Below are 20,005 nucleotides of genomic sequence, written 5' to 3'. Positions count from 1 at the left end.
AAGAAAAATACTTTTAAATTGTAAAGAGTTCAAACATTGACTTCTTAACTCAAAACGCTGTAAAATTGTAAAAAATCTAGTAAATTCATTCTGCTTCACTCTAAAATCGTTTGTTTCGGTTAGAAAATTATTTTTTTTTAATTGACTGAAACAGATTTTTTTTTTGTTCAAAAGTCAACTCAGTATTAGTATGACTTGATCAACATTAATGTCAGTGAAATTTTGAAAAATTAAATACTCAACAATACCAACATATTAGGAGAAAATTTCTCAGTGGAATATTGTAGAGAATAATCTGAGAAGTGAGTGAAGTAGAAAAGATATACCAGATTTTTTATAATTATAAAACGATTTTAAATGAATAATCGATATCCAGGCTCTTGCTTATAATTTCTATACTATTCTTTACATCCAAATATATAATTTTGATAAATACGTCTTCAAGACGTACCTCGAATAGAATAGAAATTTACAAAGAGGAATCTTTGATCTTGAACCTCCTTAAAAAATATCTATGTCAAAGCATTTTATGTTTTCAATTGCGCTAATGCAAGATCATTTCAATATTTCAACTCACTCCCATCGTAACGGTTGTAAATGACATTGGCCGTTGACAAGTTGACCTGGATACTTGAAATTTATGCAATGCACACATAATATATTTACACCACAATATATGACGTATAAAATTATCGAGGCAATGAGAAAAGAAACTTTGTGCCAATTTCTATTACTTACAGCCTTTGTTTTGTTAAAAGGTCAATTAAGTTTATAACAATTTGATGAAGGCACAAGTCGCCGGTAAAGTATATAATTCGTTATTATATAGAATAAGTAGACATTAAACTACTTATTCCACTAGTTAATCGATTCGTTATTCTACATAAAATCAATTTTATAGTTAAAGTGTGAATGAATGCATTTTGCATACCAAATAAGCAAGAGGTAACCATTCAGCTTAAAATAAAGACTTATTTCACACTTTGACGTATCAGCAGACTTAGACTACACAATAACGGAATGCACGCTATAATGAGTGACTTCCACAGCCAAAGACCAGTGAGTCAAAGTAAATATTTATTACTACTTCGTACTAACACAATATAGGAGATTTGCTTCATAGATTATACAGGTAAATACTAGATTTAAAAATTCAGTCGCTTTACCTAGTTTACTTTTCGCTGTTCGTGCTGACAGACATCTCAGATGATAGAAGATGATAGAAAACAACCAATGAAGCAACATTTTAGGGGGGACTACAGTGAAATTTTGATAATATCGAGTTTTTCATTTTTGAAACGACTAAAAAAGATGTGATCAAAAATTGCTCCCAACAAAATTTAGACGATGGTAGTATGTATGCTGGAATAAAATTTCAATCTCCTCCGATAAAAGTGTATGCGCAAGGAATTTTTGGGACCAGTAAACTGAAAATTTTCTGTCAAAAGTTCCTTGCGCATACACTTTCATCGCAGGAGATTGAAATTTTATTTCAGCACACATACTACCATAATCTAAAATTTGTTGGAAGAAATTTTCGACCACATCTTTTTTAGTCATTCGAGAAACAAAAAACTCGATAACACCGAAATTTCACCCAAGTTCCCCCTTAAAAAAGTAATTTAAGGCTTCGCCGGCAGATAGGCAACCGACGTTACATATTAAATGCAACAAGTTCCTCAAAAGTAGCTGCAGTTGCCTATCTTTCGGGGCAGCGTCGTCTATCTGCTTTTTGCGTTTTTGGCTGTCACGGATGTATTACACGATATGATTTTGTTTCATAGATCAAAATTGATCAATAATTGATATTTTGCTAAGTTTTGCAAATTATCCATAATAATAAGGAGAAAAAAAAAGTTCTTTTTTTTCAGACCAGTGTTATCGGTTGATAAAACAGTCATTTCAAAATTGCCTAATTTTGCGAAAAGTGTACGTAAACAACAGTAGAAAAAAAATCCTTTTGGAGCTTGGGGCATCGACCTTAAGATACTTCTTGCAGATTTTGGCTGAATCAGTTTTTTTCCAAAGTTGTATTCGTTCAAAGCGATATGCACGTGTCAAATTTACACAATTGATTTCGACTCCGAAGTGCTATGCGAGGAACAGCAATTTCGTTTTTTAATCTCCTGAGATAGCGAATTTAAAGTGTAAACTAGCTATCTTCTTCAAAACTTTGTTTTCAAATTCATTATTTGCGCTAAGTTATTGACCATTATGTATATAATGGTAACATATATATTGTGATAGTGTGCTCTCGAACGTTTCGACTTTAACCTTCGTTTTCCGGCCTAAATTGAACACCTTTTTGGACCATAAAAAATATATAATTGAATTAAAAAAAAACCATATCGGACTCGCAAACCTAGTTTCGAGATAATCGAGATTCAAGTTCGGTGAATCGGCGGCAACTTTTGCAATTCTTCGGATTTCATCATGCAATTTACACACAATATTCTTGGTAATGCAAACTTTCAGAAACGCGAATAAAAATAAAATTTATTTTCAAAATATTCTACTCGGATTTGTCCTTTTAACATACTTTCCACCGTTCCATATCACCCCAGTTATTCACCGTTTATGTTTTAATTGATTCCGTTCAATAGTTTGTAAATGAAACGAAAACCTGTACAAATAAAGCCGGTAAAGAAAAACTATCGCCTGCCATTAAAGTTGCAATAGTTGTATGCAGTACTGCAACTGTTCTTTTGATAATTCAACATCTGCAGGTTCCTACTTTTTGTTTATCTTTCGATTAAGAATATTGACAATAATTCATTTTCGAGAGATCAATACAAAGTTATTTTGTTATTTTTTATAGTGAAAAATCATTCTTTATTCTATTTTGTGTAACGAAATCTCTAGCTATTAATACCACGAGGAAATTGCAATAGAAAATTATAAGTTGCGGATTGAAAATTTTTACGCTGAAAGTTAGACTGATTTTTTTTACCGGCGCCGCCTCCAGATGTGACACGATCACAACTTGGTGTTGCGTCAGGTACGCGAGACCCGAGTTACTGCATGACGAAATACACGTAACTTATTTGAACTGTGGCGCAACGTCACACAGAATTAATCCGTTATTTACTAACTCTTTAAAATTGTACCACAAGTCCCAAAAATTGTGATTATTTCGAAATAAATTTTGATAAGTCCTCAGATTTTGGATTACATTTGAGAACTGAATATTATCGAATATTTTTCCAAACATTTTATAACTATTAAACAAAATAAAGATTTTTGTAAAATTGGCCAAAGAGGTAAAAATAATGTTCAATATTTTCCAGCCTTAAGAAGTCTACACGTTTTTTCTTATTCCCTCATTTTCACTGTTCAAAAAATTTTGAAAACGATTTTTATCGTCAGTCGATGAATTATTTTATAATTTTTGAAGAAATCATCATTCATTTAGGTAAAATTTGTGAAATAATTGGAAATTTATTATGAACATAAAAAAATTTATTCATTACAAAGGATCATTTAACACATGTTGCGGAATAAAAATGAGAGTTCCTTGCGGTTTGGGCGCTTATCTCAATGGTCACCGACTTCCTGCACTTGAAATTGCACATGTAGAAAGCTATACAATGTTTGTATGTACGTGATGGGCATTTAGCCTGTGGCACAGCGTCTTACGTGAGAAGAGTCATGTAAGCGCGAGACGTCAGGAACCCACAGTGGTTCACAACTTGATTTAGTTTTGCACTCATAGTTTTTACGATGTTTTTAATAAAGTGAAAATTGTTATAATATGTATACATATACAGTATACATGACATTCGATGCCAATTCAACCGACGTCAGACACTCACTTTATTCGTTTTTTTTCAGACAACTTTTATGCTTTTGTCCGAACTCCAAAACAGTCAATACCCTGATTTTTTCAGATTTTTTTTTAATAAAGTTTTTTTTACTCATGATTTTTGAAAACATGTCTTTGGCCGTAATTTATAAATCTTGTATCAGGTATCAAAATTCTTAAGCGTCGACCCAGAGTGGTGCGTCGTTTGCTTCTACGCCTTTCTGAGCATTTTAAAGAAACTAAAATTGGAAAAAGTTAGAAACAATAGTCTGTCTTTTGTGTGTTACTGCTTGAACGTTTTTATATATAACCCAGGATTTTGGAGAATTTTTTCAGACTTTTAAATTACGCCCGACCATGGAAATTGTGGTTTTAGAAAATTATAAGTAAAATAAATCTACTCAAATAAATCTGAAAAAAATCAGGGTACTGTTTTGGAATTGGAACAATGGCATACAATTTTTTGAAGAAAATCAAAAATGGTAAGGGTACGACGTTGGTTGACTTAACGTGGAATGTCCCATATATATTCTACCAGCATTGGGGACTACGTGGTTATAATTTGTAATTGATTACATTAACGAATAAAATATGAATTGTATTTATATTTTCTTGTAGAATTTAGACAAAGTTAAAAAGAAGTTGAAAAAATGGCGGATTTAATTAAACAGTATGAATTAGATGTGATCACTTCCGACTCAACGTTTTATTGAGCCTAGACAACAGTACGAAGTTCCTGTGTGAAGTCAATAAAACGATAAGCTTTAAAATAAAAAAAAAAAACGATAAACAATGTGGAAAATAAAAAAACATTTTTTGGTAGGTCGGAATATGGAAAATTTGTTATGTTTTACAGGAGTCCAGTACACACTGCGCACATGCACACTTAGGCCTTTTGTTTTCCATAACCATTTCAAATTCTGTTTATAAGCACAGGAAATTATTTTATTATTTTTTCATTCCCAAGTTTATTGTTTTGTTGATGTCACACAAGAATTTTAGCCTGTTATCTACGACTGGATAAAACATTGTGCCGAAACTGATCGATCGATCACATCTGATTCATTGAACTAATCAAAGCCCTCCAATAACCGTTAGAATGAGTTTCCGATTATGGGTGTCTTACGTCAAAATTCTTGCTCAAGCAGCTGTTTAAATTTTGTGAACAAGCGTGTTGTAAAATGGCGCCTGAAAACAGGGAATTAGCTCACTATCCCACGATACCAGGTAAATCGTAGTGCGCATGTACACAAAATCGGCAAGAATTCAGTGAAAACCGTGAAAAATTTATTTCTTTGACAAGAAACGACGAATATGCAAAAAAAAAAAAAAAAAAAGTGGCGAAAAAAGGTCCGTGTTTTAAAATTAAATATGGCGCTGTTCGCGAACCGCATTTTGTTACCATCGGATGATACAGCGTCATATATTTTTACTCCCAAATTCGGAGATCCCGTATTAATTGGGAACTGGGCATCACTGAGTAAAAAAGAATCGCGAGTTCGAAGTACTGTAGAAATCGATGCCTCATTCTGCGCAAGTTCCGCGAAACTGCCCGAAGCTCGACGTGTTCCTCAACGAGTTCACAACGAAAGTGTAAGAGTGGGTCGATGTGTAAGTGCGTTTATAGATAGCACCAGGCGGTGAGATTCGACCGGCGCCTCAGTTACTCTCTGTCAGTCCTCAAAAGCTCTACGTTCTCCGAGCTTGCGACAAATTTCTCAGCGCGCGAAAACGAGCCAACGGATCTGCTCGTGTTTGAAAAATTGTAATTGCGATATAGAACGTTCGATTCAATCCTAGCTTCTTTACCGACAACTTAGTGAAATTTCTAACGATAATAAGAAAGAGTAACAAGTATTAATAGAATATTCCGAAGTCACGTGTTGCTTTTTTTTTTGTTATATATTCGGTAAAAATATTTTGATGATAAACGAATTATTGACAGCTAAATGCTGTCAATACCTGCCACTTGTTGTTCTGGCTTAATAGTAAATTTGTATTAGTTTTCACCGTAGGTTTGGCTTGAAAAAATTTTTTTTAGTTATTGGAGGGTAAAGACAGTGATTGAGTTGAAAAAGTAAATCAAGTATGGCAGTGGAAACTGATAATCGAGCCGGTAAGTTTTTATTTACAAGTTGAAAATGAATGGTAAATTGCAGGAAAATTTACCTCAATGTCGTGTCAAGAGCTTTAAATGGTTTGCCATGGCTATTCTGTGCAGGTGAAAGGGAGATTGGAGATCCCGTTTGTCACAATTATGAGGGTCAATGCACGATTAACTGTTGCTTTCGGAAAACGCTGCCTTTTAATTCTTGTTCTTTTGTTTCCGAAAGATTCGAATTTCCCGCCAATTTTTTATACCCCATCGCTTTTATAATTTTTAGATGACTTCGGTGTGTACATAGAAATGTTTAACAAGCAAACGAGTTTTGAAATAACAGCAAACAAACTGAAGATTTAGTTATATTAAACTTGTGGCAATGTCATCAATCATTTCAACAAGTCGTACATCGCAATATACCTGAAATAAAAGTAATTGATATGAAAACGATCATCTCAGGATATGGGCTTACTTATTCTATCAGCATTGATTAGCGCGGGAAGCATAAAAAAGACAACCGTTTCAAAAACGAACCTTAAATTAAATTCACAGAGAAAAGCGTTGATTATATTCGAATTTGAAAATGAATGAAATTGACGTAAATTTCATTGAATTTACGCCGTGCAAACTTTAACCTTGAGTGTCCTTGGTTAGAAAAATTTATGCTATTTGATGTTAAGAACTTGACAGTTGATCCACGTGTCGGTGAGGATCTTTAGACAGCAGTATCAATATTTACGAGCGGAATATTTATAGCAGGCGTGCATTCAGCATGATGACAAAATTTCATACTAGTGGAAATTATTGACTCCTCTTTTCCCTGGGGAACCATTTATGGAGAATTTAACCTTGGTTCACCTTGCCGGACCTCCTCGCATGCAATGAACCACGTGTTAAATTATTTTCTCTGAAGTTTCTCGAAAAATTATAAAAATTCTGTGAATCGGGAATTTTCAAGATGCAATCGGCTTATTTTAGGAAAACATTGCAAGTAAAACTGGATGTCATTCAAGGAATTAATTCATATACATTATACAAAATAAGCATAAAAGATAATTGATACTCTGTAAAGACTCTGAAGTTGATTCTTACACTTTGACTTTCGCTTCTAAAAGAAAACTTGAAAAATTCTGTAAAAAATGGGGGATTTCCAGAAATGTGCCCAAATCATTGAATTTTGGAATTTTTATTAAAAATTTTCAGGAAAATTTCTCTATTTGGTAAATATATTTGAGATATAGAAGAAAGCAAGCAAAATAAAAAAATGAAGCGAATTTTCTTTTTTTTTTCGAAATTGGAAGCCTGGCAAACCCTTTGACCTTGGTTGACATTACGGTGCGTTAAGGAGAATGTTGAACCCACGCTGCTTGCGGCTTTAACTTTGATCGACCTTGGCGCCTCCGCCCAAATTCGATACTTCGCCCCTCTGACCTCCAGCAATCTTTGAAGCTTTCTCACGTGACCTTTTCGCGAATTTCACTGATTTTAACCGAGCTATTTGGTCAGGATCAGCGATATTATTTCTTTGAATCCTGAATAATTGAATTATGAGGAACTTCTTGCATCATGTTTCGCGAATTGAAAGTTTCAGGAATTTCTACGATTTTATTCAGAATGTAAATTCCAGCAGCTTCTCGATAAAAAAAAAAAAAAAAAAAAAATGTAACCCACTTCAATAATTTGTAAGAATTCTGCAAAAACATTTCAATTTATAGAAAAATCTTGATATGCGGTGAGGAGTTCTCATAACTCATGTTTTGTCGGAAATTTTATTTTACAGACCTTTACGAATTTCTTCGTCCTCATTTTAGAAAAATTAAATTTATTTCTCTCAGAAATATATTCTAGTTTTTCGTTACGCAGTTTTGTCGCAAAATATACAAAAACACCAGAACTCGATAGTTTTCCAAAAAATATTACTATTGTCCACAAATTGGTTTTGGGAAAAAGAATTTTAGACACTTGAGAGTCCAGAATTTTTCTGATTTTCAACAAAAAATTAAATTTCGAAAGTATATGAGCTTTTTCTAGAAACTCTCTACAATTTTTGCTAATCCCTCAAATAATATCAGAATAATTCAAACTTTTCACAAATAATACAGAATTTTTTACAGAACTGTCGGAAAACACGGTTAATAAAATTTTATAAATTCATACATGAGAAATTTCTGAGAATAATTTTTATCAATTCATGTGTGAACATCTATTCTCATTGTTAACCTAATATATTTGCCTGAATTTTTTACGAAGGCGTGTAGAGTTAATAGCGTGGACAAATTGAGGTAACTGTGATAATTGTTTTGGCTTGAAAATTCAACAAGTTACGCGAGTGACAAACAGAACAGTATAGATAACGTTGAAAATATTAGTTAATACTCGTTCACATACTTGACCCGTGCTTATTATCCCCACATATGACCCATTATTACTATATTTTTATTTTATCTTATCGCTCAAGGAGTGGAAAAAATTCTTCTCGCATATTTCTATAACGGTTATTTAACGAGTTGATTATGAATCCCTGATCACGACTCAATAACACCGCTTTGACCGATTCCAAATAATTTATACACTTGCTAATTTGGTTTACACTGTAAAATTATGTTCCCATACGTTCTGCCAATGGGATGATAATTTTTTTAGGGTGAAAATCTTCCCAATATTTTCTCATAGAATTCTGAATAATTCTGAAAACTCTGATAAAGTTAGAAAAAGTTTATATACTCTGATTATTTCTCAACATATACTGATTGTTTTCACGTAACTTAAATGCTTTATAAAACATTACATATTGTAAAAAAAGATTTCATATATTGGCACGAGACTTTAAATAAATTTCAAGATAATAACATTCTATTTTCTTTCAAATATTTCAGAATATTTGTGACTTATTCATCCGGACTCTGAAATCGTCTAACAAATTTTCTATAAAAGATTTATACAGAATTTGTACAAATCGTCGGATTACGTAAAAGCGGTCAAAATGAAAGCAGAGATATTCATAATTAAAAAAAAAAATTGTTCAGGATTGTTCATACACTTGTTCATCAAATATAGACTGTGATATTTTCCACGTATACCATGAGTACCCGTATCGAAGAAACGAAACAAAGTTACAAGCATGTGTTACACGTTTAACAGTTTACGTAACCTTTGACATCATTGAATCCAGAAGACCGTGACCGTTGCAAATAAATAAATAAATATATTAATGTGTGTAGATACGAAAGGACTAGATCGCGATCAGAGAAAAATATTGCTATTCGTGAAAATGGATTTCGTTTGAATTTGAAGTTGATATAAAATAAAATATATATCAATACGCGGGGTGGATGAACCGAGCCCATATTGAGCCGACCTCTGCGTAACTCTGATCAGAATAACTTGGCACCCACCAAGCTATAAAAAAGCGCGACGAGCAATCTCGGCGCAACATTCGGTCCCACTTACTTTAGATCAACAGAAGCTGACCTCATTCTCCATATAGATTTCATGAACTTGTTTTGTTTATTCCATTATTCTGGACATGCACCAATTGTTATTTTTTCATTTTTTTTTTTTTTTTTTTTGTGAAAAAACATCGCAAAATGAGTACAAAGCTCGAAATTAATAGCTTTTGTATTCAGGTGACCAGTGCAAAATTTTTTCAGATAATGGTGGGGGGAAAAAAGTTCTTCTGCCGGCCCGATACCTGATGGCTATTACTGGGTCTATGGGACTGGCCATAGTTTATGGGTTCAAAGTAAACCTTACCTTGGCCATGGTGGCCATGGTGAATCAAACTTTCGTCGGATCTCAGGGAAATCAAACAAGAGATGATGGAAGCCATTCTTCTGTGTGCGTTCACGAAGGAAGCGGAGGCAACGCGACCGAAAATATTGTAAATTCCAAATTTTCGTATTTAAATCGGCTCGAGTGCTTCAATCAAATTATGACTAAAAACTTCAACCATATTGCAATTGATTTAGATTTTCACTTGACGCATCCACGTTCATCTTATATAAAGACCTTTCTTTGGGGATCTCCAAATTCAGAATATCGCTACCTTGTGATTTTTTATTGCATACTTTACTCCAAGTTGACTTTATGCGATAAAATTAAAGTCCAGAAGCTTGCGCGCAGTTTTTTGTGGCTTGATAACCGTTAAACTCGGCTGAAGTAATCAGCTGATTGCTTAATACGACGCCATATTGCTTCAAACATGCTCGCATCAAGGTTGCCAATACCTCCTCTATAATTTCGCAGAAAAAAAAAACAAAAAAAATCGTCTTCGATGAGATAATCTTTTGAAACAAATACGTCTTCATCGGGTGACTGATTGTGAATTGAAACTGTTTCTTGAATAGACACCGGACGGCCCCTTCCAATGGGACAAAACGACACAGGGTCTCATTTTGTCATCCTACTTTTGGGGCTACTTGGTGTCACAACTTCCAGGGGGTCGGGTGGCTGAACTCTTCTCGGCAAGATGGGTGATGAATGGATCGGTAATGTTGAACGCCGTGGCGTCCATTTTGTCACCCATGGCAGCGAAACTTCATTATTCCGTCCTCATTTTGATGCGTATTGCTCAAGGTCTTGGAGGGGTGAGTTTTACAATAACTGCTACACGTCTTTACTGAATAAAAAAGATTGAACGTTGCGGTAAAATTTTAGATTTTACCGGACCAATCCATGACATGTTCGAGTGGAAAATTAGACGACAGGCATTTATAATCTCTGACTAAACTGTGGCTTATTATTTCAGGGTGTCACCTTTCCAGCGATGCATGTCATGATTGCTACGTGGGCACCGCCTAATGAGAGAAGCATTTTGTCTTCCATCGTTTATGCAGGTAATAATCAGTAGTTGTAATGCACTGCATATAAAATAGATGAGTCATTATGCCAGCGTTGGCCTGGATATTCGTATAATAACGGCAAGTGTTTGAAACAAAAATATCGGTGCTCCAATTCGCTTCAGTTTTCTGGGATTATTATATTCAGAGAATACCATCTGTTGGTAGTAAACATCAGTAACTGCGCCGCATTTAAATATAAAAGTAGTTCTTTATCACAAATTTTAGTCCACATCGACTAAGTGCCGCGAAATAAACGCTTGATACCGTGCACGACGTTCTCCATGCCTTGATATTTGTTCAATTGATCTAAAATGCTCAGCTGATTACTCATTCCGACGCCATATTAGCTTGACCAGAGAATTAAATGATTCCCATGACTATAATCACATTCTAGTTCAGAGTGGAAACCTATAATGAAATTCTCCGGCTGTCATTGTAGCAACATAAACATAAATTATCTCATTAGTTTATATTAATATCCTGCAGATTTTTTTTGATGCATTAAAAACAGTTGAATTTTTTTCAGAAATTTGCTGCGATATTTATAGCTAAAATCTCAATGGGAAGTCTGACAAATTCTGTCAGTTGGAACTTTTTAAGTAGTTCTGAGAAAACGTTGACATGACTTCTGAAAAAGTTTGAATTATTCTAACAATTTCCGAAGGGTTTCAAGAAATCCTAAAGAGTTTCTGGAAAGACGTCATAATCTTTTTGAATTTCATTTTCTACTCAATATCTTGAAAGAGTTTGAGATTTCAAGTTTCTTATTATTTCGAAGAAAGTTGAGTTTCGAGATAAAAAAAAATTTCTCTTATTCGTTTCAAATTAATTTTTTATCGAAAATGTAAAAGAATCAGAGTTTTGGGGTTCTGCGCATTTTTTGATGGTACCGCGTGATCGAAAACTATCATGGTTTCTGAGAGAATTTGGAAATTTTTAGAAGTAGTTGAAAGTAATTTCTACAAGGTAGTTTCAAGGATCTTGACTTATCTATAAAAGAATATTTGCACTAAAACTAGAATTACGAAATTTTTTTAAGAATTTCGAAAAAATAAGAGTCTTCTCATAAATGCGCCGAAATTAATTTCCTACATTGTATATAAATTGGAATTTGTACGACACTCTTATTGTTAGTTATTATCAGAATTTCTCAGAGATTGTTATGAAAAAAAAATACTGAGAAAATTGATGATCAATTTTTGAAAATAATTTTCGCCAGGGTAAATATTATAGTTTTCCAAACTTTAATTAATTGTTCGCCATTTACAGGGACATCATTAGGCACAGTAATCTCAACAGCACTGTCCGGAGTACTTGCTCAACATCTTGGTTGGGAATCGGTGTTTTACGTGGAAGGAGCTTTATCCTTAATCTGGTGCGTCGGCTGGGCATTTTTAGTTCAAGATTCTCCGCAACAGCAAAAGAGGTTTATTACACAGGAAGAAAAAGATCTCATTGCGAACTCACTGGGAAAAAGTCAAAGCAACGCAGAAAATATCCCGGTAATTTCAATTCTGAATGTAAATATAGTAGAATACGTAAACGTTCTGAATTCGAATGTCTTGATTCTTTGATTTTCCAGAAACCACCGGTTCCCATAATGCAGATTTTGAAGTCGCCACCATTTTGGGCTATTTTAATTGCACATGTTTGTAGTAACTTTGGGTGGTACATGTTGTTGATCGAATTACCGGTCTTCATGAGCGATATTCTGCAATTCAAGTTGAGTGAGGTAAAAATTTTCTCAAAATGTCTATTGAATACTTGTCCAAAAATGTGGTTTATTTTTGTCTAATATCATTTCATGAAATTTTTAGAACGGTCTTCTTAGTGCAATGCCATACCTCTGCATGTGGCTCTTCACAATGACTCTGAGTAAAATCCTTACAGTTATGCAGGGCAAGAAATGGATCTCAGTTACTGTCGCGAGAAAAATTGCCACGCTAATTGGTGAGTATTAATTGAACATTCGTCAAATTATGACAAATTCGATGGTGCATTTTTTATAATTTCAAAGCCTCCGGATTTGATTACCAAAAATCAATTTACAAAAACAAGTGATTCACGTTTAATTTGTTGACTTTAACGTTAGTAAAATTTTATCACTTGAGTTAAGTATTTAGTAAAAATATCAGCAAATTTGATCAATGTAATTTTCCTTGACAAAACCTTAATTTTTCAGCGTCATTTGTTCCAATGGTGTGTTTGATCTGCGTATCTTACGTTGGATGCGATCGAGGCTTGGCAGTGTTCTATTTAACCGTCGGAGTAACTTGTATAGGTGGAATGTTTTGTGGTTTTCTTTCGAACCACGTTGACATTGCACCAAACTTTGCTGGAACTTTGGTCGCAATCACAAATACTTTTGCTACAATACCAGGACTAATTGTTCCGGTATTTGTAGGCTACGTGACTAATGGAAATGTGAGTATTTACAGCGATTTATTAGTTTTATAATTGAACATTTCTACAAAATCTCAGAATCTACAATTCTGCAAGTCCGGAACATGAAGTAAATTTTTGAACGAACTATAGCTGTTTCTGAAATAAAGAAGAAAAACAAATGAAAATTATTTGAATAAAATATTCTCAACGTTTTGTTTCTAGAAAACCATCGAAGCGTGGCGCATCATTTTCTTCGTTACTGTAGCGCTTTACATAGTAGAAATATTGGCTTACACTATCTTTGGATCTGGTGTAGAACAGCCATGGAATAAGATCGGCACCAGCAGACATAAGCCACAGGATCAAGCAGCTGTTCCTCTGAAACAACACGAAAAACCTTAAATGGTATAATTTATTCAGAAGAATTGATGTGGCAAAATTGGGATCCAAAGTGTGGACGTGGCTAAAGCAAGATGGCGTCGCACTGGTCGAACAGCTGATCGTCTCAGCTTCAGATTTAGTTCAACTAAACTAATATAGAAAAACAGGATATTCCGTGAAAGCAGTTACAATTTCATTTCATTACAGTGAATTTGTAGAGAGTGAATTATACGTTAAGCCTCGACTTTTATAATTGAATACGACCTGGTTAGCCTCTATAGTACATTTTCTACCGCAAGATGACGTCGTCCGATATTTTGTATCCCAATAGCTAAATTATGTGTAGCTTAAGTACTGAGTTTGGCTTTAATGTCTTCTTAATGCCTTACGTACTATTGTTTCTGACAACTTCAGTCACTTTTCCGAACTTCGGGATATGATACTTCAGGCAAATTGGATGGAATCATTTCTGATTCAAGAGATGGAACATTTTCTATTTCGTCTTCTTTTTTCAAACGGAATCATCCATCATTTCCCGAATTTCAATCGAGAAAGCTCTAGTATACTTTTTACAGTTTTGTCACATTTTCGAAATGAAAGAAAAGCATTGCTTTTCAAATTGCTCAGCGCAGTAGGTAAGGCATTAGGAGAAGAAAATATTTTCATAAATGGTAAATTCAACTAGGTATTATCGATTCGTCGACAGATTTATCTTAATACCTAGCTTGAATCATGGCCCCCACCCTGCGTTCTCTAAATTTGTCTGTAACATAGCAAATTATTTATGCAGCAAATAAATCGTTTGTTGGTTTGTAAATGATTATTAAAATTCTCAAGTGATAGTCATCGCATCGACAAGCAACTTGAAGATTGCTTAAATGATATTTTTATATTGATTAAGTTTTCAAATTATAATCGCCTATTTCTACGTGTAAAAAATTTGTCTCAAATGTGAAAAAATATTAATATTATTTATTAATTATAAGTTCGATTATTCAATCATTCATTAATCATATCGTGCATTAAAGTAATATTTTTAACTGTACATGCATCTGATTCATAGAAAATTAACGTAAGATTAACAAAACATTAACAATATTTCCTCCTTATAAAACAAAAAATATTACGGGACTAAGAATAAAAATTCAAATTTTATACCTTTGGTCCATTGACAATTGAAAAACCAAGATGTTTAAATAATGTGTAAAGTGTATAAGAAGAAAATAATTGTCATACACGAAATATTTTCACTACTACAGACTTTGTACATTGCATGTTAAATTACTAAATTCATAATTTGTGCCAATTTAAAAATGCTTCAAGAATTTCATAGCAAGAAACAGAATGTTTAAAAATTTTTTTGTACTTCAATACAAAACCTTCCGAATTCTTTACGCACACAAACATCAATCCTCCAGATTACACAGAAGCAGATAAATCTAGCATTTTTAAGTAACAAATTTACTTGAAAAACAATGATGTTCCTATAAAAATAGTAAGTCGTGCAGGGTGGAGCTAAATTTTTGAACTTCTTTATTGTAGGCTAGTAAATGTGAATTCGATTGAAAAATTGTGCAATGAAGCTCGAAATTAGATGTAAGTAAATATAAGAATAAAATAGATGAGTCAGTTGAGGAGAATTATGGAGAAAAAATATATCAACGTGAATGTTTCAACTTTGAAAAAGTTATATATTTATTTACACCTTGTTTAAGTATGATAATTAATGAAATACATGTCTGTAATTAGTATGTGCTGCATGGTGACTGAAAACATTATTATCATAATGCACTGATACTGAATCATTAAACTGCTCATCGACTAAGCTCATGTTTGATATAATGCAAGGTAATAATTCTATACATGCAAAGACCAAAACTTCAAATGAGCACATATTCGAAATATGATCTTCCAAAAAGCAAAACTCTGATGCATCAAAATTTTGAAAGTGCAAGAAGTGGAATGTGCAGGATTCCGAAAAGATATCTGAAAGTGCAGAATCCGTATTCCCCAAATGTCCATGCTCGAACCTTGCGAACCCATTGGTTATACCTCGCAAGGTTGAGGGTACCCAGCCGCATGGCGGCGCGCTGTGCGCAAACGGGGTTTAGCGAGCGCAGGCGCGCGCGCGATTCACTTAGAATCGAGCGCTCGAGTAGGAAGGATATCTGGAACATTTTCTACCACCAGATGGCATCTTACAATATTTTGGATTCGGACAATTTCAACAACTGAACACTAGTGCAATGATTATGAAAAACTCTGTTTGATAATGTGTAAGATTTTTATTGCGACAACGATGCTTACACACAAGTGTTTGTAATAAATTGAATTAAGGATAAATTATATTATTCTCAGTACTTGTATGTGCTCACCTTATTTACCGAACTTTGATGATTTTGCAGAAGTACATAGGACCGAAGTTGTTGCCGAGAGAAGGCAATACAACTTGACCATACTTGAGACCGTGCCTACTGATATTATAGATGCACCTCAATGGGTGGAGCGACGGTGACATGTTTCTGCGATGTCAAAGATAATGTAATTATTGAACGAATAATTGAATATTGTAAAGCTACGTAAAGAGGACAGAATCTTACTTTACGATAAAGATCGAGTTCGTTTCTTCCCAAGATTTTTTCAGCGCCATTTGGACGACACCATCGTTCTGTATCGGGCTTAAAGAACAAGTTGAGTAAACAACGGTACCACCTGGTCGAACAATTTTCAGAGCATTTCTGTAAAGGGATATGATCGTGAAAAGTGAATTAATGCAACTTCCTGGTGAAATGATTCTTTGATGGGTACGTACTGCAAAATTTCCGTTTGGATCTCTGGTAATTTTAATCGTTCCTTGATCCTTGATGGTTTGAAGATATTATTGTCATTTTCGTGTAAGGAATGCCTGTCAGTTGTGCAAGGTACATCAACCAGTATCTGGCAACATAGACGATGAAAGGGAAAGTTTAATTTCAATCATATCTTGAACTCTCTCCGGTTGGAAAAGCCCAAAAAAGCTCGAAGGCAATAGGAATATGGACTATTGGCGCTGCTAGAGTAATATGGCTTTTACAATTGAATACGAGTCACCAATTGGTGTCCTTGGCAAAAATCATTTTTAGAAACATTCAGAAATTTTCAGGAATTCACCTAGAAGATTTAATATCTGACAGTTTCTCAACTTTGCAATCATCGTATTCAGATGTTACATTTGATCATATATTTAGAAGATATCTCTAAAAAATATCACGAAACATTTCTCAGAATTTTCATCAGGGTTCTTTCATTATTTCGCATTCTAAAAGCCTTTTGAGCAATGAAGGGAGTCAATAGAAGGAATCAACCGGAAAGTATTAGTTGAAACCGTATTTCGTCGCATTCATTTTTACCTACTTTGTTAAACTTATCCTGCTCACCAATAACTCTGGCATCATTCTGAGAGATTACCAGTTTTTCATCCCATTGGCCCATTCCGTCAAAATACTGATCACATACATTCTTTATCCTCTTAACTCTGGAGTGTGCATTATCATTGGCGACAAACAGACCAGGCAAAAGAGTTTGAAGCGCGATTAGAGTCTTTCCACCAGGTGCAGCGCACATGTCCAACACATGGTCATTCTGTCTTAGGTCCAAAGCCAGTACAGGTAGAATGGAGCCACCATCAAGCAGGTAATAATCTAAGTAATCAAACTATTAACAATTCGAAAGCGCAAGCTTGTAGAATGCACTAAATACGAAGCGTACCTAAAACACCAGTCGATCCTTTTCGTGGAGATGAAAATCTGGTATCGTTCTCCTCTTCGAAAGTATAAATATTCAGATGTTCAGGGAAATTCAACTTCCGCTGCTTCTCAACCTTAATCGAGAGGTCTGAACCTTTCTTGTAGTAGTCGTAGTGTTCTGACTCCAAAACAAAATCTTCCATGCCTAATAAAATAGGGAAATATTCAACGTTGATTGAGTCTCATTCTGAATAGAAAATTTGAAGAATGAAAAAGAAGTCCAATGTTTTTTTTTCGTAAATATTCAAGGAAATTTCCAGCATGAAAGAACCACCCATATGAAAAATCCAAATCCTAGGATATCGCCAGTATTGGACACGGCCTAATTAGAACTTGTAATTTGTAATTGGCTTATTAAAATTTTATTCATCACTGGATATTATTTCAATGGTATTTTTGAAATGATCAACATTACATCCTGTTCAAACCTTTGAGTTTTGTGGCAGGAACATATTGGTGCAGAGAACTCATGGACAAGTCATTCTGTGGATTTATGATTCGTTCGAAGTCCAAATGCCCTGAGCTTTCACTGCTGGCGATTGACAACAATTCTGGTGGAACAGCAGAATCATTCGAGGAGCTAGAATCTTCCTCGGTTTCATCTGCAGAATCGGTACTATCTGAGAGATCAGATGATGGGACTTGTAAGCTTTGCTCGGAGGCAGCAGAAAATCCTTCTATTCCTCCATCTAAATTTTTCAATTTTCTCTTAATCGCTTTTTCTTGTTCTATCGATTTCAACAATTTACGTTGAGCTTTGTAGATTGCTCGCAGATTTATTGCTCCAGAATTCTAAAGACAATATTACATATTGTTGATTTACATTCTAAACTTTGTGATCTGATTTTCTAAAACAATATCATCAGGCAAACGCACAGAAAAAAGAAAAAAACATGCTGCTAGTGGAAAAGTTCTTCTGTTTTCAAATGAAATTGTGAAAAAATTTTTAAATCCCAGTCTTGTAAGTCTTGATTATTGTAAAACATTACAAAAAAAATTTTTGATATTACTTCAAAAATAGTCAACTATATTTTTACACCAGGGAGGTTACAAAGATTTGAAATCAGAACAACTAATAATCAGCCTGAATTAATTCGCTTCAAGTATTCATATAGCTAAACTTTCATTCTCAGAAAAGATTTTTGAATTTATAAGCACAAACAAGATATGCATGAACATTTGGAATTGTAAATTGAGGCTTTCTTCTGTGCATCGGCATATTAAGGATGACTCGGCTGTACTGACTGAATCAAAATGATAAAAAGAAACAAAATCCGTTTAAAATATCCCCAGCAATGTTCTTTGCGTCGATTAATGGTGATCATGAATAATAAAATATAATGCAAATGAATCGGAGAAAATTTGAATAGTATTTGTTGAAATTGACAAAATGTTTTATAATTAGAACCTTCAACATGATTCAACTCTGATATTTCACATGAAATTCTAATGTTTTTGGACTTGGAACTTTTGTAACATTTTTCATGCAATTTTTAGGGATTCGGCTTGAAACAAAAATGAGCCCAAAGACATAATCATCAGATCAAAAACACCAGAGTTTAGTCGGTCTCATCAATCTAATTTTAAAAGCTTTTCTCAAATTGTTGATATTTTAGCATTTGTTATTCGACTTTGAAATGATTTATTTCTATTACATATTGGTGATGAAATTTCATTGATGTAGTACATGGTCAATGGTGCAAATAACATTGCTAGAGATTTTTCCTTCCTTTCGCATGTTTTATGGATTGTACGACCAACTCATCCTTAAAAAATTAAAGATAATCGAACATCGTAAGTTTACTTCACCTCGAATGTCTGAGCAATTCTATCTGTGTCACTAAAATTGTTAACTACAGCCATGTACTTGTTGTCCTCGACGAGGAGAGCCGCCCTTACATCAGGCCAAAGTGTTCCATAAACGGTGTCATAAAAATCATCAAAATGTTCCAGAGCTTTGTCAGTGTTCGTTTTAGTCTTCCTTATTACCGACTACAAAAAAATGGTTTTTTCGTCATTTATCAATCCGGCGCTTTGGTAAAATCAAGACAGTTATAAAATGAATTATGCCGGTAAGATAGTGCATTTTCAGATTATAAATATTCGATGCTTACCCAATGTGTGTCTTTATGCTTGAATCTGAACGGTACTTTGACCACTTTTAGGTATTTGAGTCGACTCGCAAAACGTGCAATCAACATTTTTACAACGTTCTATCAAAAGGAACATATCATAAATCACAATACAATGAACACCTAACCTCCCTCTTTTTCTTCTGCTCAACTTCTCCTAGTATTTAATACTAAATCGTTCTATATCGTCCTTATTTACCATTTACTCATAGCTACCAATTCTCGAAATTTCCTAGGAATGAAATGTCGTCGAGTTCTCTCTCACACCTAGGGAATTTCCAATGCCTCAAGTCGATATAATGCAAGATACTGCCAAGCGATGGCGCCACGGTCTCTGAATTTCGTTTACTTCCAATGTGGTTGTGAGCTCCCATCTTGCCCTCGACAATCTTGAACCCGCTTTAGACGTTCAAAAGGTTCTTATTGTACGTATCAACATTCATTGATTACTTCAAATAGATATCCTGCAAAATTTATTTTCTAGATTGACAAATTGGTATTTGTTTTTAAGTTGGCAATGCTGATTCTTACTGAGCGGCAATTGAACTTGAAAGCAGAAGATGAGTATACAAAATTAT

General features: G+C 34.1%; 2 protein-coding genes across 2 annotated transcripts; one reads left to right on the top strand and one right to left on the bottom strand.

Annotated features, from left to right (window-relative positions):
- Window positions 1–5,797: 5,797 nt before the first annotated feature.
- Window positions 5,798–14,051, top strand: LOC124404990 (sialin). Its single transcript, XM_046879573.1, has 9 exons — window positions 5,798–5,918; window positions 9,554–9,780; window positions 10,256–10,489; window positions 10,651–10,738; window positions 12,014–12,246; window positions 12,327–12,476; window positions 12,562–12,694; window positions 12,927–13,168; window positions 13,352–14,051. Exons 1-9 carry the CDS (start codon window positions 5,891–5,893, stop codon window positions 13,529–13,531), a joined length of 1,515 nt encoding a protein of 504 aa, XP_046735529.1. The 5' UTR covers window positions 5,798–5,890; the 3' UTR covers window positions 13,532–14,051.
- Window positions 13,371–19,565, bottom strand: LOC124404991 (5-methylcytosine rRNA methyltransferase NSUN4). Its single transcript, XM_046879574.1, has 9 exons — window positions 19,410–19,565; window positions 19,105–19,287; window positions 17,724–18,087; window positions 17,258–17,440; window positions 16,904–17,190; window positions 16,323–16,447; window positions 16,111–16,248; window positions 15,886–16,032; window positions 13,371–13,507 (listed from the first exon to the last, which is right to left on the bottom strand). Exons 1-8 carry the CDS (start codon window positions 19,494–19,496, stop codon window positions 15,891–15,893), a joined length of 1,509 nt encoding a protein of 502 aa, XP_046735530.1. The 5' UTR covers window positions 19,497–19,565; the 3' UTR covers window positions 13,371–13,507; window positions 15,886–15,890.
- Between the last annotated feature and the right edge of the window lie 440 nt (window positions 19,566–20,005).

Source organism: Diprion similis, chromosome 3 (genome assembly GCF_021155765.1).
Source record: "Diprion similis isolate iyDipSimi1 chromosome 3, iyDipSimi1.1, whole genome shotgun sequence".
In the NCBI taxonomy this organism is placed as follows: Eukaryota; Metazoa; Arthropoda; class Insecta; order Hymenoptera; family Diprionidae; genus Diprion; species Diprion similis.
This window is presented reverse-complemented; position numbering and strand designations above follow the sequence as displayed.

What these genes read in the sequence shown, in the direction of transcription:
- LOC124404990 (XM_046879573.1), top strand. Translation starts at nt 5,891, where the DNA reads ATGGCAGTGGAAACTGATAATCGAGCCG. An exon ending in TTGCTCAAGGTCTTGGAGGG is followed by an intron (nt 10,490 to 10,650) that starts GTGAGTTTTACA and finishes TTATTATTTCAG; the next exon opens with GGTGTCACCTTTCCAGCGAT. An exon ending in TGCAATTCAAGTTGAGTGAG is followed by an intron (nt 12,477 to 12,561) that starts GTAAAAATTTTC and finishes TGAAATTTTTAG; the next exon opens with AACGGTCTTCTTAGTGCAAT.
- LOC124404991 (XM_046879574.1), bottom strand. Translation starts at nt 19,496, where the DNA reads ATGTTGATTGCACGTTTTGCGAGTCGACTCAAATACCTAAAAGTGGTC. An exon ending in AGCATAAAGACACACATTGG is followed by an intron (nt 19,288 to 19,409) that starts GTAAGCATCGAA and finishes ATTTTTTTGTAG; the next exon opens with TCGGTAATAAGGAAGACTAA. An exon ending in TCCTGCCACAAAACTCAAAG is followed by an intron (nt 17,441 to 17,723) that starts GTTTGAACAGGA and finishes CTATTTTATTAG; the next exon opens with GCATGGAAGATTTTGTTTTG.